Consider the following 21,940-nt stretch of genomic DNA (forward strand, 5'->3'; position numbering starts at 1 on the left):
AGGAATCTCTTGGAAGGCCCAAGCAACAACCGAGGACCTTCCATTTCAGAGCTACAACCTCTTTAGCAATGGCACTGATGAGGCACATCATACCCTGAAAAATTCCAGGGCAACTTTGCATTCCTTGGGGCTCTCTCCCAACTCCAAAAAAGAAAGCAGACAACACAACAGCTGTATTTCAAGTGGTGCTCCTTAACTGAGTGCTATGGTCAGCCATCGAAGATCTTCTGAGCCACTGAGGAAGAGGCAGATATTTCACTGGAGGCAACCCTCTGCTGCCTCCTGAGGCTGGAGCTTTGAATGAGCAGCACATTTGACACCAACATTGGGAACTTGGCTGGCACCTCACAGGATCTTTTTTGTTGTACCATGGCAACTGTCTCCCATTTTCAAGAAGCTCGGGGTATGATTACCATGAACCAGTGGGTCCTTGGTCATAAACAAGGACTGTGCATCTAGTTTTAGTCCCTTCCAACCACCTTTCCCTCTGCCCATATTCTTCAGGAACCCTTTTCACAGGACACTGTTGAAGCAGGAGGTAGACTATTTTCAGGTGGGAGTAGTGAAGAAAGTGCTGCTAGAGTACAGAGCCAGGGTCCTTTTTGTTCCCACTCCCACTTTTTTCACAAAGTAAGAGAATGAGTCTCCAACCCCGTTTTCATCACCTCATCACCTTCAACCTCCGTTTCAAATTCAGAATGGCAACTTCAGCTTCTACAATCCGTTTACTAGATCCTGTGGACTGGTTTGCAGCTTTTGACCTGCCTATTTTAACATTTCCTTACATCCAGCTCACAGAAAATACCTTGAAATTCATGGTCTGAACATCATGCTATCAGTATAGAGTCCTTCCTTTTGACCTCTTCATCCAACAGTTTTCATCACCAAGAAGCTGAATGGCTAATTCAAAGCGAACAGTCACAACAGGTGACTAACATGGTGCAATCAATCCTAAAACTTCTTACCTTGCTGGGTTTCAATGTCAGAAACCAAAACTAAGTCCAACTCAGGGCATAGAATTCAGAGCAGCAGGGCCTAACTTCCACAGTAACAGTGTCAGACTGTGACAGACCTAATCAGTCAACTTCATGCCTATCTAAGAACACCAGTGAGACTGTCTCATACTTGTATGCTTTGCAGTATACACTTACATCACACAGCACACCACACTTCACCTTTGATCCATGCAAAAGGGGTTGAGATCAGTATATCTACCAAGCAGATGTCACATGCAGACATGTAATGCCCAAGAGTTAGAATGGTCCAGATCAGTGAGTCAGAGTTCATGCAAGATGTTGGAATTATTATTTATGCAGGGTATTACTACAACACTAATTTAAACATAAATTCCTTTAGATTTAATAAAGGCTGAATGGTATTTATACAATTGCTCTAAACATGCCCCAAAAGCCTAAATAATAATCAATTTATTATGTACTAACAGTAATAAAACATTTATAAGTATTTGATAAAAATAGATGCAAATAGACTACACCCAGGAGTGCTTAGACCCATATTGGTTGGCTTCAACTTGGCCAGGCAGGTATTAGCAATGAACCCTTTAAGAGTTTACTTTTTGAACCCTTTAACAAACAAGTGATGTCATTGCCAATTACTGACTTCAGCTAAAAAACAATTTGAGACAGTTTACTCTTATTTCCAGTTTTAATCCAGATAGATTTACCAAAGCTTTTCCTCCCTATTTCTTCCCCACCTCTTTGCTGACCAACGGTTCTTCATTTGCACGTGGGTTCACATAGGCCCTAACTTTTGAGATAACAAGGAAGTATGTGAGGTGCCAAGGTTCATGTTGGCTCCTTCTAAAACAGATTATCTGTCTTATTTAAAACCATCTGCAATAACCTCTATCGGTCAGGGGCCTTCTTTTTAGAAACTTCTTTTTTTTTTTGAACCAGGAATTCTTTCTACTACATTCCTTCTGGCCTTAACTCATTATTTTCAATTCTTTTCTTTATAACGCACTTCTTTAACCAAACTCAAGCAAAGTTTATTTAATTCATTGATTTTATATTTATTCTACACAAGGTATATGATAGCCAAGAGAGCTAATCTAAGGGGAAGGTACACTGAGGTATCCGGTGGGGTTGCGTGAGCCAGCAAGGCAGGATTGGGTGGGGTGGGGTCAAACAGGGTCCAAGTAGCAGCTAGTGGGTAATGGCTTGTTGCTCAGACAAGGCCAGAAAGGAAGCAGATAGTTTATATTGGTTACAAGCCAATCAGGAAGCTGGTCATGAAATCCTGGAAGCTGACCCACTCAAGTCTGTGAATACACTGATAACACTGGTCTACAATTTTTGAGAAGTCGTCTGCTTCAGAGATAAAATGTGCTATTTATTATGTATTTTGATGTGCTGAATTCAAATATGACAAAACAACTGGCTACTGTTTAAGATATACATAGACATAAAATGTAAAAACTTAAATATTGTGTAGATAGTAGAGTTTTAATCATAAATTGTAAACCTAGGTCTTTTCATGTGTTTATGGTTGCTTTACATGATAATATTTCACCTGTCCTGTTTATGTAACACTTTAAAAATCAGCAAAAGGGTTATATAAATAGTTTTTTGCCTTTTGTTTCATAATAAATTTTATTATGTACATAGTTTAGTCCTATTCAGTGTCTACTCGGCGCTTCTTGGCTTGTCTCTTGTATTCATTAAATGGAGCGTCTCTTGTCACTGTCCAGCAATAGTCTGCGAGCATTGATGGGCTCCATTTGCCCTGATAGCGTTTCTCCATTGTTGCAATGTCCTGGTGAAATCGCTCGCCGTTCTCGTCGCTCACTGCTCCGCAGTTCGGTGGAAAAAAATCTAGATGAGAGTGCAAAAAATGTATCTTTAGTGACATGTTGCAACCAAGGCTTTTGTATGCCTTGAGGAGGTTTTCCACCAACAACCTGTAGTTGTCTGCCTTGTTGTTTCCGAGAAAATTTATTGCCACTAACTTGAAGGCTTTCCATGCAGTCTTTTCCTTTCCACGCAGTGCATGGTCAAATGCATCATCTCCAAGAAGTTCACGAATCTGAGGACCAACAAAGACACCTTCCTTAATCTTAGCTTCACTTAACCTTGGAAACTTTCCACGGAGGTACTTGAAAGCTGCTTGTTTTGTCAATGGCCTTGACAAAGTTCTTCATCAGACCCAGCTTGATGTGTAAGGGTGGTAACAAAATCTTCCTTGATTCAACAAGTGGTGGATGCTGAACACTTTTTTCCTCCCAGGCTCCAATGACTGTTGGAGTGGCCAATCTTTCTTGATGTAGTGGGAATCTCTTGCACGACTATCCCATTAGCAGAGAAAACAGCAGTACTTTGTGTATCCAGTCTGCAGACCAAGCAAGAGAGCAACAACCTTCAAATTGCCACAAAGCTGCCACTGATGTTGGTCATAGTTTATGCATCTCAAAAGTTGTTTCATGTTTGTCATAGGTTTCCTTCATATGGACTGCATGACCAATTGGAATTGATGGCAAAACATTGCCATTATGCAGTAAACCAGCTTTAAGACTCATCTTCGATGAATCAATGACTAGTCTCCACTCATCTGGATCGTGAACAATGTTGAGGGCTGCCATCACACCATCGATGTTGTTGCAGGCTACAAGATCACCTTCCATGAAGAAGAATGGGACAAGATCCTTTTGACGGTCACGGAACATGGAAACCCTAACATCACCTGCCAGGAGAGTCCACTGCTGTAGTCTGGAGCCCAACAGCTCTGCCTTACTCTTGCGTAGTTCCAAATCCCTGACAAGGTCATTCAGTTCACCTTATGTTATGAGGTGTGGTTCAGAGGAGGAGGATGGGAGAAAATGTGGGTCCTGTGACATTGATGGTTCAGGACCAGAAGTTTCATCCTCTTCCTCGTCTGACTCAAGTGAGAATGATTCTGGTGCATCAGGAACCGGCAGTCCTTCTCTGAGGGGTACTGGGCGTATAGCTGATAGAATGTTTGGATAATGCACAGTCCACTTTTTCTTCTTTGACACACCTTTCCCAACTGGAGGCACTATGCAGAAGTTACAATTGCTGGTATGATCTGTTGGCTCTCTCCAAATCATTGGGCATTGCAAAAGGGATAGATTTCCTTTTCCTGTTCAACCACTGGCGAAGATTTGTTGCACAAGTGTTGCAGCATATGTGTGGGGCCCACCTCTTGTCCTGATCTCCAATTTTGCAGCCAAAATAAAGGTGATAGGCTTTCTTAACCATAGTGGTTATACTGCGCTTTTGTGATGCAAAAGTCACTTCACCACAAACATAGCAGAAGTTATATGCGCTGTTCACACAAGTACGAGGCATCTCTGCTCACTTTGGCTAAACAGAAATGTGTCCCTTTGCAAAATCAAACACTGACAAATAAGAGAGCACGACACTGTATGATTTCTAGAGCTGATGTAGGGCAATTTGCTCAGCAGAGTGATGTAAGCTTCGTTATGATTGCATCATCCATGACTTCTAGGAATAACATGATGCAATTCATATCATGTATGACGCAATACCAGCTTCAGATTGCATCATTCATTGTTTTGCCTAAAAAGCAAGTACTGTTCAAACCCAGTCATAGATTTATTCATAGATCCAGTCAAAGATGTATTTTAGTCATTTCTGGTTTAAATTGAGATCCCTTCCCTTTATAACTCACTTATTCTCCGTCATTCCCACGTCAAGGGTCGTATATACTGACCCAATAGCATATCTTGAAAACTAGAGCCAATCAACAATTTTAAGCATCATTTTCGTTCTCAGTGACCCAGAATTAGTAAAGTTTGACTACATTTATTTCAGAAGCATTTTAGCTGTAGAGCAGTGTAATTTGAGTTGGTGTGGCATGACGGCCAAGGCTGCTTCTCAGGAACCCAGTGGGCCTGGGTTTGAGACTGGGGTTTCCTGACAACATGTTGGTCATAATCCCACTAGAAATCCTCTCTTTGTTAAACTGGGTGGACAGAGCAACTTCAGGTGTGGAGAGGAATTTCCCTAATCAGTGTCTCTACCTCCAAAAACCTTGGTAACAGGTTCCTCTGTGTGGGGGTGAGTGGGCTTAGCTGTGGATCAACTGGCAATTCAGGGTCTGTGGTCTCCTTAGGAAGCCTGCTTGAACATAAACACTTTAGACGTTAATACAATTGGCCTGGCATGAAAAGGCTTTGCTACACCTTCAGGAATCAGCAAGTCAAGTGCTGGCTGACAACACTACAGCAATACACTATATTTACAGGCAAGGTGGGGAGCAAGCTCATTCCCATTGTGTCGGGAAGTCAAACATCTGTGTGTGGTGCATCCTGCACCAGAGCACATTGCTAACTGATACCTGCTGCAATGGGGACACAAGTCCAGGCTCCCTTTCAACACCTTCCTCATCCCCTGGACCCTAGGACTCATGTATGCCTTTCTATAGATACCCATGACAGTGAGGGCAAACAACTTAATTAGTTTTGAGAGAGCTGGACAAATGTATGAATACAATTGTATGATAAGGTTGCTTGTGATTGTAAGGGGCAGGGCTCAGCAGCCTTGGGCCTTGCTTCTGATTTATGTTTGAAACATGCTTCTGGGGATACCTAGACCTGTGAGCCACGGCGTTCTCTCTGACTCAGAAAGAGTTTTGCTGACGATTAGACTGTCAGCTTTCTTTCACACCAGTCTGTTTTCCTCACTAGCAAACTCCTCAAGGCTCTCCTGAACCAGACCTTGCCTAGCAGGTGACAGTCAGTGAACTTCAGCTCCTCAGAGATGTTTCTGTGTAATGCACAGCCCCTACCACTGTTTAGAAAATCAGACATAAAAATACAAAAGTGTCACAGCACACTATTGCTGAAAAATTGTTTATTTTCTCATTTTTACCACATAATTATAAAATACATCGATTTGGAATTGTGATAGACCCAGACCAGCTGGGAACAGCAGAGTAGTCCTATTGAGTACCGGGATGTGGGTGGGCGCTGGATAAGCAGTTTTCTGTGCCCTGACTGACCAGAGCAGGGGCTGCTCCAGGCTAATGAGAACACCTGACTCCAATTAACCTGCTAAGAGTCAGGTGAGGCTGTTAAGCATCTGACTCTAATTAAGGCCCCTCTGATGCTATAAAAGGGCTCACTCCAGTCAGGCCAAAGAGAGCCAGAGGAGAGGAAGTGCAGCTGAAGGGCTGGTTAATGAAGACACCCTCAAGTTATTGATAAGGGAGCCCTAAGGTAAGGGTGAAAAAGGGAGAAGCAGGAGAGCTGTGGGAAAGTGGCCCAGGGAAATGTAGCAACTCTGGCAGTGAAAGGTTGACTGCCAACAGCTGCTACCAATTAGGGTCCCTGGGCCGGAACCTGGAATAGAGGGAGGGCTCGGGTTCCCCCCAACCCACCGCTACAGGAACACCTCCTGGGAGGGGAAGACAGGCCCTTGTCAGGACAAAAGGCTAAACTGTTTTGGTATGAGGCCGTAGGAACAACAGAGACTGTGGGAGTTCTCTCACCAACCTCCTTGCTGGCTTATGAAAAGGGCTCAGTAGAGTGTATCCTTGGCCCTAGAGAGAGAAGGGCTACATGGAGGGTTGCAGTGAGCCTCTGAAGCTAGCATAAACCGCCTGGAAGTGTGGGACCTACGGGGTCAAGGTTGGAGCTCTGCTACAAATATAAATAATATTATTTACATTTAAGTGTGATACTTGAAATTGTTTTTCACTTGTGAGCCTTGTCTGAAGCCTGAGCCACAGGTGGCGGGGCTGAAGTATGTAACTTAGATTTGCTGGGCTCCCTGGGGTGTTGCCCTGCTTGCCACCCCTAATGCCAACCCTGCACTTACAATCGCCCTAAACCTGTTCCATGACCCCCCTGGGGGCTGTGACCCACAGGTTGAGAAACACTGATCTAGATGAGCTGAGTCCTCTCTGGAAGACCTCTGTGTACCCCCAGGGGTATGTATACCCCTTGTTGAGAGCCACTGGACTAGATGGGCTGGTGGTTCCTTCTAGCTTTACCCTCAGAGGGTCCTGAGGCAAGGATGCAGGGTGTATCATGATAGCCCCAGCATGAGCCAGGCAATTCTGGTATTAGATTTATCTGATCAACACAGACCCCAGTCACTTTACCCATTCCACCTGACAGTCTCTTAGAACAATGACCCAGCATCTTTACACCTGATAGCCTGGTTGCTGTCTGAATTAAGTATACTGAAAGACGCTGTACAGCTGAGGTTCAGAACATTCTACTCCAGAACAGGAAACCTTTTAATCAAATTGACTTACAGAACTAAACTAAGAGATTTTTCCATCAAGATATCTCAGCAACAGCTTTCACCACTGACATCGCCAGTTTCAACAATACTGGGCAACTTATTTGAAGGCAATCTGGACTCTTCATCAACTCAAAATGAAAGTTCATTTTGCAGAATTATGTGTAAGCCATGCTGTCTTCACATCGTACAGTAACAAAATTCCTGAGGGATTCATGCATGTATTTCCCCCCACCTCCCGGTTTGGGTGCTGCCTCCCTCCTTTAATCTGAATATAGGACTAGCAGTGTTCTTTGAGCCCTTAGTAACCTGCTCCCTTTACCACCTCTCAATGAAAACTGATTTCCTGGTGGATGTTGCATCAGGTGGGAGGGTAGGAGAGATACAGGCTTGTATGTCAGGTCCCCTGTCTATGGTATTTCAGAATGCTGGGAGTACCCTTAGACCTCACCCAAAGTTCCTGCCCAAGATAGTCTCAAAATTCTATATAAATTGGTCTGTTCACCAAGTGACTTTCTTTCCAAAGCTTTGCATGCTAGACAGTGTCATTTTATTTAGATAAACTAAAATTGTTCAGGAACACACGTAGGCTATTAATGACATTTGACAGTCAAAGGGCAGCACCCAGGGCCGGCTCCAGGCACCAGCTTCTCAAGCAGGTGCTTGGGGCGGCCGTTCCGGACAGGGGCGGCAGTTCCAGGTATTTGGCGGCAATTCGGTGGAGGGTCCGTCACTCCGCCTGGGAGTGAAGGACCTCCCGCCGAATTGCCGCTGCAGATCGCGATCGCGGCTTTTTTTAGATCACAATCGCGGCTTTTTTTAGATCGCGATCGCGGCTTTTTTTTTTTTTTTTGGTTTTGGCTGCTTGGGGCGGCCAAAACCCTGGAGCCGGCCCTGGCAGCACCATTCACTTAAAGGTTATTCAGGTGGTTTTTTGACTGCATAAGAACTTATCAGTTAGTGAGGAAAAATTCCCTGACCATACTAGCGCTCATTCCATTAGGACTCAAGCTGCCTTGGCTGCCTGTTTGGGTAGTTTCCATACCTGAGATGAGTAGAACAGCAATGTGGAGCTTGGTCCACACATTTACTGTTCACTATTTCTATTATCAGAGCACCAAAAAGCCCTAGTGCAGACCAGAGGTTTGAATACCATTTCTGTAGGGCTGTCCTGCATGACTAGTTAAAAAAGACTGTCACAGGGTGACTGGCCCCTTTAAGTGGAAGGGGTGTCTAGTGCATGTGTGACTCATCAGCTGCCTCCTAAATATGCTTAAAAGAGGGTACCTGGGCCTAGTAAGTGGGAGAGCAGCTAGCAAGGGTCACTCAGGAAAGGGGCAGGTGAGAGCTGCCTGGTTCAGGCAGGAAAAGGGCAAGTGTGAGGGTTCTCTGGGAGTCAGGAGACTGGAGGAGGTCTGGGGAAAGTTGCAGAGAACTGAAAGCTTTCTGCTGGCCCTCCCTGGAAAGAGGGAGAAATTGCAAGAAATCACTGGAGGAACTAGCTTGCTGGCCTCCCTGAGCCAGAGAGCCATGACCAAAGAAGGCTGGAGAGGGCTTGAAGGCTGAGAGCATCAGAGGGAGAGCCTACTGGCTCTCTGAGCTGGAGAGCTGAAACCATGGGGCCAACGAAAGCTGAAGGCTTGGGTGAGGCATTGTTAATGACACCAAAACAATACCTTGGAGTGAGGCATGGTGTGGGATGCTGGAGGTGTACTGAGATACAGATCATGGTGAGAGACATTGGGACTGTTTGTTGATGGAATGTTGGCGAGTTGGTTTGCTATGGTTTGTAGCATGGAGTTTGCTTTTGTAATAAATTAACTCTGTAAGGGAGCCTATGTATACTTGGAATGCTTTTGTATATTTTTGGGAACCATTGAAAGGGAAATGGAGGCAAAAACATAGGTTGTGCTGTGACATGCGATAGGATAGCACTCCAGGCAGGGCTGCCTTCTGATAGACTCCTTATACCCACCTGCAGGTAAATAGGCAACTGTTTGTTAATCACAAAGAGTTGAATCTGTGTGGGCAATCACTCAGAGAGCAGATACTTACCCTACAATAACACTGGTTCTTAAACTTTGTTCTAGTAACATCATATAGAGAGAATCCACAGGATTCTCATCCACTCTGATGAGAGTCTGTATTTGTGAAGAAACTGAGGTAAGGTTGGACCCACTCTGATCTTTATATTCTGGGGAAGAGGGAGCTATGAGGGCATAAAAGGCGCAATCCTGGCCCCATTAGACACTGCTAGCTAAAAAGAACTTCTTGAGCATATGAAAAGTATGTACACCAAATGTGAAATGTGTGTGTACAACACCTCTTAAAGAACCAGTTACTGTAAGGTAATGTTCTTGTTTGTTTGTTTTGTTTTAAAGAAACAGATCTCATAATCTCTCATCTGTCTTCTTCCTTGCAGTGTGTGCACATGTTTTCGGTTGCTGAGAGAGATGGATGTTAACATGGATACCATAAGCACTAAAGTTGATAGTAATGTATCACGACTGAATAAGAAGTATGATGTATTATCTGCACTATATCACAAGTTTGAAAGGTAAAAATCACAATTTTTTTGTTTGAACTGATGGATTCATTTTTAGCTGACAACATTTATTTTGATTTCTAAAACATATGTACTAGAAGTGCCCATCCTAAACTTTAGGCATATTTCCCAATATCTTAAAATCAGTTATACAGAAACACTATAATGTTTACACCATAACTATTGTACTGCATTATAAGACCATCCTGTTGTTGCTTCTGTTGCTATTATTTGTACTATGGTAACACCAGGGGCCTCCAGCCTCCTTTTTTAGGCATGGCACAGATAAACTGCCCCTGAAAACCTCACCACCTAAGTAATCTCATTCAGTTCACATCCTATCCTCTCCCCAAATGCCTGAGAAAAATGTTGAGATTTGAGGGTCCTGAGGCAAGGATACAGGGTGTATCATGATAGCCTCAGCATGAGCCAGGCAATTCTGGTGTTAGATTTATCTGATCAACACAGACTCCAGTCACCTTACCCATTCCACCTGACAGTCTCTTAAAACAATGACCCAGCATCTTTACACCTGATAGCCTGGTTGCTGTCTGAATTGAGTATACTGAAAGATGCTGTACAGCTGAAGGCTTATGGGAAATGGTCTGTCAGCAGCTCCCTTCCTTGTGTATTAAGGGTGTGAGCCATTTTGAGTGCCTCAGCTGATCACAAATACAGCAATGTGATATGAGGAAATAGACAGTCTTGCATAACTCTAACCCCAAATTAATTAATTTAAAGCAGTAGCCTTTTCTGAGGCGGAAGGAAAGGAGACACTGAAAGTGAATGGTACAGATTTAAGTCTTCTGTGTAGATTTTTTTTTTAAACCAGATTAAAGATTTTTTTTGCTTTAGAGAACTCTTAGAGTTTTGATATTTCTCCAAGGACAGAAATATAGCCAATTTGCTATTCTTGAGTTTATTGGGACAGGGTGAACTCTCCTAGCTCTCAAAGATTTTTGCTGCGTTGAAGTGCTAGTGTGTACCTCATGCCAGTACCTCAAGCTCTCCTTAGAATACTCTTAAATTCCTTTCTGATTGCAGTCTTCAGTGAGAGGTACTTCACAGCACTGAGCATCAGTGCAAGAGGGCCACAAGTCTTGTGGCATCGACAGAGTTGCTACAGTGCTAAAGTATTTTTCAGTTTTGTGACATTGAACTGTTACGGTCTCTTGTACCAATGCATCACCAAAAAATGTCCCATGGCTCTAAAGTATCCCTTTAGGATGACTGTGAAGGTGTATTGTATGGATATCGTCAGCCATTGGGGCACAAGCAACCAAACCAAGCATAGAGACAGGGCCACTGAATAGCCATAAGTGATTTCAGTCTTCAGTTCTTGGTGGTCTGCATTTTCAGGTTTGTTAGCTGTGAAATTCAAACATACTACTAAGATGGCTGCCTACAAGTTGGCTTTTATCTCTTGCCCATGGTATACACTGTTCTTGCTCTCCTCCCTCCCTTTTCCCCTCCCCCCCCATCATATTTCTCCTCCTATGTTAGGCAACTATTCCTTTCATGTAAGGAAATTCTTTTCAGTTGCTTAGCAACACTCCAGCAGGTTTTGCTGCTGCATGTCCTATTGATACTCCCCATTGCCTAAAGGGACATGATTGATTTGCTTTCCTAAATGGGTAATATCAATTCTTTGTTCTTTAAATCTAATCCAGTTTATCATTGCGTTGATGGTCAGTATAGAAGATGGAAAGTCCTAAATATTTTTTCTCAGACCTACCATAGGTAGGGTTGCCAATCAGCCTGGTTTGGCCATGAGTGACCCAGGCTTGATCGGGCTTGATCTCCTGGAGGCTACTGAAGCCAATCTGGGAGATTTTAGGCCACTAAAAGTCTGGCGGTGCAGCAGGGTTAAGGCAGGCTCCCTACCTGCCCTGGCTCCGCGCCACTCCCGGAAGCAGTGATATGTCCGGCAATGGCTCCTAGGAGGAGGTGCGGCCAGGGGGTCTCTGCACGCTGTCCCCTGCCCTGAACGCTGACTCCACAGCTCCCATTGGCCGGGAATGGGGAGGTGCGTGGCCTTGGGGAAGGGGCAGGACAGTGCAGGGCAAGGGTGTTTGCATTTGTGCAATTAAGCAGTTGGCAACCCTAACCATAGGTCTTTTCTGAAGTATAAAAATGTCACTTAATCGGCATATTCCCTTTTTCCTTTTAAATCTTGCCCCTGAATATTTGTCTGGTGTCTTTCCCCACCCATTCCTCTTTTTTTCCCCTCTGACCTTTTTTCTGTAAAATGTTTGTACAGTGACATTATAGAAGAAGAGACTGTGAGGCAGATTACAAAGATTAAAATTTAAAACAGTATTGCCAACCTCAAGCATTCAAAAATTTGAGTTTGACTCAATCATGAGGCTTTACAATTATTATTATTATTATTATTATTTTAAAGGTTTTTGACTTCTGGTTCCTGAGCCTTTAGGTTGCACACTTGGGTCATGTTTTAGTGGTTTCTATTCTCCCCCTCAACCATGAGGGCTAGGGCAACTTATTTTTAAAATGAGAGTTGAGTCTCTTTTAATTGCTTGACTCCAAGAGCCTGTGGTTTTAAGAAGAAATTGATATGGTAAGACTCTTTCAACAGAATCCTGAGATGGTAACATTGATACAATAAAGACTGTGAAACAGTCTCAAGACACATTTCATCCAGTGGTTTGAGAGTGTACTACAGACTCTACTATTTATTTACAAGACATTGGAAAATAATGTGCATGTAAATCCTGGCTTTCTGGAAAATATGATGATTACTTAATAGATCACGTTTTATATTGCTTTATTATGTGAGGTTTGATATAAGCATTCCAACAAGAGCTGCTCCTTGTAAAACTACTAGTTATAACGAGCCCATTGTGTCTGTTTGTGACACTTGTAAAATAGATCGGCAATGTTCTTTAATTACAATAACTGACATTTTCTGAGGTGGCCTTTGTTTCAGCTAAATACAGCAGAAATAAATATTGCTACACATTTGTTTTAGATTGAGAAAGATATGTGAAGTAAGGAACTGAATTTTTTTTCTAGGACTTGTGGACTTATCTACATAATACAACCCAGCAGTCAGTAAGTTTGATTTTTATAATTTATATATATAAAATTTAGGAGGCGATCCAAAACATATGTTAGTATTTTACTTTTCTAACTACTTATTTCTAAAGTGTATACAAAAAACCCCATCTATTGATGGCACCAACATGTCATGTGACTAGTTTAGATTGAGCAGGGACGTGGGGAGTTTCAGTGGGAAATGAAGAAAGTTGCAGAAGTGATATACTTGGTCAGTGTATTGATGGTGCCACTTGCACCCTGAATATCTCCACCTGCTGGTTTATGGATCAGCATGGAAGAAACTAACAGTGCCAGGATGAGCTTCATAAACATAGTAATAGATGAGAGGAAATATTGTCTGCTCCCAAAATTAGATTGAGTTAATGCTGTGACTGGAGAATAGGACCTTTTTGTCAAAGTCATGAGCAAGAGAAATAATAATAATTTACTAATGCTCCCAATAATTTGAGTAAATTATAAACGTTCACTTCCTTCACCCAGACATTAATACTTAGAATTTCTTGAATGGAATAAGAACAATTAACCTTTCCATTTCAAAATGTAGTTTTAATTCCATTCAGAATGTATTGATACTAATAAACCTTAAAGTGTAGGAAAACTTTCTGTGTTGCCCTAAATGAATGCGTCCACAGACTCAAGTGATTCTCCAGAGACTATATTCAGAATTGTTGTAGAACGGTTGCTGTGAAATTTTTACTACTTTGTTGTCTGTGTATAGGACTTCTGCTGAATTGAGTTTCCCATTGGTTCTGAAAACTTCCTGGATCACTTTTTTGTTGGCGAAAGGTAAATTATGTTTATAGTAGAATTATTTTAATTTCTTTTAATGGAGTGAATTTATAAACTTTTTGTTTGATATCTCCAATACAAGAAGCAAGACCCTGTTTGGCTGTTCTATTAGCTGGTATTATGGACTGGGAAGTTTGAATATGGTATGTGATATCTTTCCTGCCTTTTAGGAGGCTGTTGCTGTTCTGGCCACTTGGATTTAAGGGTGGAATGTGTGGGGCTTTTGTTTTTTAAATAATTGCCCCTATTTCATGGAAATGGCTGCCTAAAAGTGACCAGTATTTTATTTATATATTTTTAAATGGACCTGGAGAAGTTTGTAAAATTGTTTATTCACTGTGGTAAGACTCACTCTGTGAAGGGCTTGGGCCTTAGTTAAGGATAGGAGGCCAACACCATATTGTTATAGCAGTACAATCAGCATCTAAAGCATCTTCTACTCCAGTGGTTCCCAAACTTTAACCTGTGAACCCCTTTCACTAAAATGTCAAGTCTCACGAGAACCCCCTCCTAAAAATGAATATTTCCAGGGATTTTCTCCTTTACCTGAGTATAAATTATAAAAGCAGTGATCTTGGAAATATAAAATTTGTTTTTATGACATGCTTATTGCACACTAATTATTATTATTAAGTGTCCCTGGCCTCTGTTGCCAGAAGCTGGGAATGAGCCTAAGGGGATGGATCACTTGATGATTACCTGTTCTGTTCATTCTCTCTGGGACACCTGGCACTAGCCACTCTTGGAAGACAGGATACTGGGATAGATGGACCCTTGGTCTGACCCAGTAGGGTCATTCTTATGTTCTTATTTATCATTACAGTATTTTTATTACATTATGAAAATGGCAACACTCTTCCAAGATCTCACTTTTGTAGCTTGTATCACTTTGAATAAGCCTGTTATAAGACAAGGTTCCTATGTTTCATCAAAGAGTATCAGATATGAAACAGCATGAAGGTATTTAAGAAGCCAACTCAAAGAGTTCCTCCTACACAGGCATTCAGGTCTTGAGCAGTCCAGACAAACAATGCATGTTATAACAAAGCTTAAACTTGTTCGTCATCATAATTTTAAAAACAATACTAGCTGCCTATTTAATTTTCAAAACAGCAAAAAATATCCACCTCCCTTTCCATTTCTTATAAGGAGTCTTGAAGTTTAAATCTCCTCAGTGTGATAGAGATGCTTGCTTTGATCTGCTTAGCTCTTGGAAGTCCAGGGGCTCCGGGCTGCTGGCCCTGTGCTGCCCGGGGTCCCTAGGGATAGCTCTGGATGCCATTAGGGAATTTTTTTCCGAGAACCCCCTGTAACATTTCGTGAACCCCCAAGGGTTCTCGAACCCCAGTTTGGGAACCACTGTTCTACACTAAAGAATTTATTTAAAAAATCCTCATTGGTCCAGAATTAGTTCATTTGCACCAGCGGGAGTCCTAGTGTATACAAAGCTCCTGTGTTTACAACTGTCAATAAAACCTGCTTAGGAGCAGCTGAAACAATGGAATTTTTGTTTCCTCCTAAAATTCTTGAATATAGCCATAAAGGAAGGCTATGGGAGGTTTTTTGCTTTGCCTTTTTGAGAGTCATGAGGAAGGGGTAAAATTCTACCAGGTATAGGAAGGTCAATAAAAAAGTTCTGTAAGAGGTTTGGAAGTAGATGAGCTCAGTCAAACTGAGGCTGGAAACGAGCCTAGGTGGTAACCTTCTAGTTATCCCAGGATAACTGTTAAACTGTAGACACCGTGTACTGTTAATTTTTCAAGTGCTGTTAATTCTTCTACTTCTATAACTTGTAAGTATATCACCTATCACAAAGACTGTTTGGACAGCCTGACTAACCTGAGCTTGGAATATAACAATTGCTGTGCTTTTAACTGACTGTATAAATGAAGAGAAGTTAAGTATTTTTTGTAAAACCAAGTTTAAGTAGTAATTGGAGAACAGAAAAGGGGGAAAAATTACATAAATAGAAAATAGTGATGCATGAAGGCGAAGTAGTTGTCTACAGTGTCCTTCTTGAGTAAAAAGTGTGTGTGGGGGAGAAAAAAGTCATGTGCTGGAAAATAAGAACTTCATTCACAGTTTAAGAAAAAAAAAATATGAATTAGCTATGTATGTTCTTTCCACAGTGATAAATCCTTACAAATCATGCATGGCTAAATACATCAAACTTCAGACATGCTCACATCCTAGGTGACATTTTCTAGAATCCATTAACAGTGGTTTTGAGGTGAAACCTTCTGTCAGGAATAATTTTATTTTAAACTCCAAGCATTGACTCATAAAGTCCTTCTTTTTTTACATTTTCAGGAAAAGTATTGCAAATGGAAGATGACCTGGTGATCTCTTTCCAGTTACTGTTATGTGTCCTTGATTATTTTATCAAACTATCACCACCAGCAATGCTCAAGGAGCCATACAGTAAGGATTTTAATCTTTTGTGTTCAGAAGCTTAAAGTTCATAAAGAAATCAACTTCAGTCTCCTTAGGGTCTTCAGCAGTGCCCACACTGAATGCAATAAATCTTCTGTTCTATCTTAACTTACTTCACAATTGTATTTAAATTTTGGGTTATTGAATGAAACAGAACATGGCAATATATTTAATGTATTAAAAGTCTTTCATTACTACTATCCCTGCCCTCCCTTTACTGCCTCCCCACCCCCACAGGAGTATTGTAATGGCTTGGTAGTATATCAGCAATACTGCTACCGAATATACAAGGGACTTGAGAAAATGGATTGAAAAGCATTACTTAAATTTTGATTGGGATATTACATAAATGAAAGAAAGGTGGACGACGGCATGATTTTACAGAGCTTTCTTGATGTATAGTAATGTGATAACATCACCTCACTGCAGAATTTTCAACTACGATCCAGTCTAAGAGCATAGGGGACAGAATATGCAGCCATGAAGAGGAGAAGGAAAGAGGGGTGGTTAGATGGAGTAAACGGTGGTTGGAATCGTAACTCAGAATGAAAAGGTGTATACAGAATGTTGCTATATAGGTACTGTTGTTCTTCTTCGAGTGATGGTCCCAATTGTAGTCCACTGAGGTTTTACACATGTGCACCATTCATCTATAGCTGGAGAATTTGAAAGTAGTAGTGTCCATTGGTCCGTGCATGCGCCCTTGGCTTTACCTCATGGTTTCGTCTGAGGTGATGGTGGGATGGACAACCGCATCTCCAATTCCTTCTCACCACATTGCATCCAGGTGCAGTCCTTCCCCAGCCTTACCCGAGAAGGCTGGGCTGTCCACCTCTGGAAGCACCTCATGGAAGTTGCCATGAGACCTCATTCTGACCTAGGCTGGACAGCTCCCCGGTACATCGGCCTGAGAGAGAGCTAGGAGTGTGCATCCAGCTACAGAATCTGAGTCTGGCACTGGCAGACCACCACTGTGGACCCCGTGCTGGGGCCTAGTCGGGAGGTAAGGAAGCATGCACGTAAGCATGGCAGTAAGTTTTCCCCCAAACCTGAGAGAGGGGACACTCCTTCCACGAGTTCCAGTCATGGGGAGGGAGCGTGCTCTAAAACACAAGAAGAGACAGCACAAGCCAGTATCAGGTACTGAACTTCATATCCTGTCAGTATCTGCACTCCATAGATTACGAGAACTGTCGGCTCTGGGGAAAACCACCGCTCTGGTTCCCGGTGAAGAAAGAGTACCCTTAATACCAGGGAGGTCAGGAAAAGCACCAGCACCCCCAAGAAGTATTTGTTCTAGGAAAGCTGAGGTCTCCACGCCTTCTGGAGCCTTCTACTTTTAGGGAGACTATATCTCCCACTCATGACATGCCACAGCTGAGGCACCCCATGCTCCGATGGCCTATATGCTTCCACCAGCTCCAACGGTACTGCTGATGGAACAGGTGTCCAAGTCTTCATCTTCGAAAGAGTCAGATGGGGGCAGGGACTGTCCATCCATTACCACCACTACGAATATCTAAGGAGCCTTCTATATTGTGGCAATATCCCTCCATTCCAGCCGCCACAGAGCCACTTGTTCCCTGTACCATGGGGCCCACCATAACATCCTCCGGCTCTGTCATGCTGGCCTAGATCTCCTGTGTAGAGTGGCAGGAGAGCTTCACATCCCTCTGGAGGAGATCCAAGGCACTCAATGTAAGCTGCTGGACATCTTTCACTCATCAGCACTGGGTAGAGTTACTCTGCCAATTAACAATGTCACCCTCGAGCCAGCTAGAACAGTTTGGCATACACCAGCCACAATACGCCTACTCTCAAGAGGTAGAAAAATGCTACTATGTACCAGTTAAGGGATCTGAGTTTCTTTTCTTGCACCCCCTCCCATCCTCAATTCACTTGTGGTCTAGGTAGCGTCGGAACAGTCCAAACAACAGCGCCCATGCTCCATTTAATCCAATAAGGAGGGCAAGCGGTTGGACCTTTTGGCTCACAAGGTCTTCTCCTCAGCCAGCCTTCAATTCAGGATTTTGAATGATCAGGTATTACTTGCCAAACACAATTTCCTGCATTACAGCGAACTAGAGGATTTTGCTGAAAAACTGCTGCAGCAAGACCGGACCCACTTCTAGGCAATAGAGGAAGGGAAATTGGTAGTAAGGACATTCCTTCAATCAGCTGTGGATGTGGCAGATACTTCATCGCACTCTGTGGCTTCAGGCATAGTCATGCGGAGGGAATTGTGGCTCTGTTCCTCTGGTTTCCTCAGGGAATTGCAAAATACCACTGAAAACCTGCCTTTCAGTGGATCCTATCTTTTTAACCAGAAAACAGATGATTTTTCTCCATGCCCTCAAAGATTAGAGAGCTACACTTTGTACCTTGGGTATTTACACACCTGCTCCCAAGCATAAATTCTACTGTCCACTGCCCGCACAATGTTACAGAACCTCCAGTTTTTCCATCAGAGGCTGTACAAACCACCACAGAAGTGTCAAAAGACTCAAAGATCTTGTTCTCCGGGTCCACCTTCACAATCTTCTTCCTGCCAGATGCAATTCCCATAGAAAAGATCTTTCTGAGGAACTCTAGAGCAGGGTTCTCAACCTTTTTCTTTCTTGGCTCCCCCCCACCCCCCAACATGTTCTAAAAAATCCATGGCCCACCTGTGCCACAGCAACTGTTTTTCTGCATATAAAAGCCAGGGCCCATGTTAGGGGGTAGCAAACAGAGCAATTGCCAGGGGCCCCATGCCACAGGGAGCCCTGCAAAATTAATTTGCTTAGGTTTCAGCTTCAGCCCCGGGCGGCGGGGCTTAGGCTTTCTGCCCTGGGCCCCAGCCACGGGCGGCGGGGCTTAGGCTTTCTGCCCTGGGCCCCAGCAAGTCTAATGCTGGCCCTGTATGGCTGACCCCCTGAAACCTGTTTGCGCCCCCCCCCCCCCAGTTGGGCCCCAGACCCCTGGTTGAGAACCACTACTTTAGAGAGCCTCGCTTACTGCCATAGAACCACCCCACTCCTTTCAGGGGTTGTCTAGCACTCTTTCTATCAGATTGGAGTGCAATAACAATGGACAAATGGGTGCAAAATGTCATCCACGTGGCTATACAAGTGAGTTCATCATGCTATCTCATCCACAGCCTATCCCCCCTGAGGGATCTCTCTCACAACAACATCCTCACCCTAAAGGTGAATTCCTTACTACAAAGAGGAGCTATATAATGGGTTCCTCTGGAATACCAAGGGATGGGGTTCCTATTCAACTTCCTAATACCCCAAAAGAAAGGCGGATGGAGACCTATTCTGTACCTGTGCCTTCTCAATTGCTTCATCCTCATGCCCAAGTTTCGTATGGTCAAGTTAGCAGCGATCATCCCATCATTAGAAAAAGGCATGTGGTTAACAGCTCTCAGTATGCAAGATGTCCACTTTCACATAGACTTTCATACAGCCCACGGACAGTACCTGAGGTTCATGGTCAGCTCACACCATTTTCAGTACAGGGTCCTTACATGAGGATTCACCACCACTCCCAGGGTCTTCACCAAGATTTTCTCAGTCATGGTGTCATACCTCAGGCATTATGGGGTCCTTGTGTTCCCACTATCTTGACAATTGGCTCCTGGCAGCACGATCCAGATGCGAAGCCCAAGTTTCAACCTCCATGTAGCTCAGCCTCCTTTCCTCCCTTGGAGTCAGCATCAATGTTGAAAAATCAACCTTGGACCAAACTACCCATAGACTTCATAGGAGCCTACATTAACTCAGTCACAGCATGAGCCTGCCTACCGATGGACAGGTTCCAGACTCTGCAAGAACTCATAGCCCATGTTGTCAACAATTCTGTCCCAGCCAGGACCTACCTGTCCCTCCTTGGCCACATGGCTTCGTGCATACACGTCACTGCCTTCGCTTGCCTTTACCTTCACTGCTTCCAGATGTGGCTCCAGAAGATTTACTCACCCATGCATCATGCCGTCGACCTCATGTCCTACCCTGGGTACTCCCCTCCACTGGTAGACAGACCCATGACAGGTTTACATAGGGGTTCCCTTTCTCCCCCCCTTCCCCAGACAAGACGATCACCAACTCATCCCTCATAGGTTGAGGAGTGCATATGGGCAATCACATGATACAGGGAACATGGTCTCCATGGGAATCCAGGATGCACATCAACATTCTGGAACTCAGGGCTATAAGGAAGGCATGCCAAGTATTTCTCCGATACATCCATTACCATTTTGTTCTTATCATCTCGGATAACAGCGTCAATGTTTACTACGTCAACTGTGTACGGACGCAGTCAACCTCTGGAATTGGTGCATCATCCACCAGATTCTCTTATCTGCAGTCTATCTCCCGGGGACACAATGTGATTGCAGACTTGCTCAGCAGACATTTTGTGATTGACCATGAGTGGGAATCCCATGACACTGTGGTACGTGACATCTTTGACCAATGGGGGACTCTGACCAGAGACCTTTTTGTCTCCCCCGTCAACAACAAATGCAAGCACGTGCTGCTGCAGGGTCGGAGGGTGTCTTGATCTCCCTTCTCAGGGCGATGCTCTCATACTCCCCTGGTCAGACCAGATCAACTATGCCTTACCTCTTCCGCTCCTACCATGAGTACACCACGAGATCAGAGGAGACAGAGCGACAGTCATCCTGATCACCCCTTGCTAGCCCAGACAATTCTGGCTTCCCAGCTTCCTCCGCATGTCTGCCCATCCCCCAGTTTCCAACCCTACTTTCCCCAATCTACCAATGCAGCATAAGATCAGGCAATTCACAAGTGCTTCTTGGAGCCTTGTATTTGTATGAACAGCGTTTCTAGAACTGACATGTTCATCAGAGGTGCAAAACATCCTCTCTAGCAGCACGAAAGAGTCCACTAGACATTGTTACCGGGCCAAGTGGAAACACTTTGCCTCCTGGGCCCAACAAAAGGGGCTTTTCCCAGAAGTGGTGGGAATTCCCCTTCTTCTGGACTACCTCCTGTCCTTGAGGGCATTGGGTCTCACACTCAACTCTCTCAAGGTCCACTAAGCATCAGATAGTACTGTCCACCCACCTGTGGAAGAAAATTCCGTCTTTCCACTTCCATTGACTGCTAGGTTTTGGAAAGGCCTCATGAGAATCTCCCCACCCCTCACTCTCCAGTGGGACCTCAGCCTAGTTCTACCTGCACTAATGTAATCACCCTTTGAACTGCTGGCATTGTGCTCTGTGTCCCTCCTTTTCATGAAAGTCACTTTCCTTTTTGCTGTCACTTTGGCAAGAAGGGTTGGTGGACTTGAGACCATGATGGCGGACCCTCCTTTCATGACTTTCTATAAAGATGAAGTCTTCCTGAGCCTGCATCCCAAATTTTGACCAAAGGTCGTCTCCCAGTTTTGTGTTAATCCATTCGCTTACTTGCTTTCTTTCTGAGAAGGAATGGCATCTCCACTCCCTCGATGTCCATCGGTCCTTGGTCTTGTCTTCTGTAGGTGGAAGACCAATCAGGAAATTCCCCCTCCCCCAACTGTCATAATAGCTGAAAGAGTTAAAGGGCAGGCAATCTCCACACAGAGAATCTCCAAGTGGATTTTGGGGTTCATTACACTCTGTTATCAGACCTGCTTGGGATGCAGGCCCATTTCACAAGAGCCCAGGCTTTGACTCTAGCCTCCCTCTGTGTTGTGCCGCTCTGGGACATATATAGAGCAGCCACTTGGAGTTCAGTACACACCTTTTGCTATGCACTGCGCTGCGGTGGATGCCTCCTTTGGTGTGGCTGTCCCCTGTTCAACCATTCCATCTTCATCCTCGCAACCTCCTCTGAGTTAGGTAGTGCTTGATAATCAC

General features: G+C 43.8%; 1 protein-coding gene across 5 annotated transcripts in view; it reads left to right on the forward strand.

Moving 5' to 3' along the window:
- The window catches only part of RB1 (RB transcriptional corepressor 1), a 155,672-nt gene that overhangs the window by 17,672 nt on the left and 116,060 nt on the right, over window positions 1-21,940 (forward strand). For all 5 annotated transcript variants that reach the window (XM_065593715.1, XM_065593712.1, XM_024104502.3 and 2 more), the window contains 4 exons: window positions 9,670-9,804; window positions 12,826-12,864; window positions 13,589-13,656; window positions 15,970-16,080. In XM_065593715.1, coding sequence (XP_065449787.1) covers window positions 9,670-9,804; window positions 12,826-12,864; window positions 13,589-13,656; window positions 15,970-16,080 — 353 coding nt within the window. The remainder of the gene's footprint in view (window positions 1-9,669; window positions 9,805-12,825; window positions 12,865-13,588; window positions 13,657-15,969; window positions 16,081-21,940) is intronic.

Source organism: Chrysemys picta, chromosome 1, assembly GCF_011386835.1.
Source record: "Chrysemys picta bellii isolate R12L10 chromosome 1, ASM1138683v2, whole genome shotgun sequence".
In the NCBI taxonomy this organism is placed as follows: domain Eukaryota; kingdom Metazoa; phylum Chordata; order Testudines; family Emydidae; genus Chrysemys; species Chrysemys picta.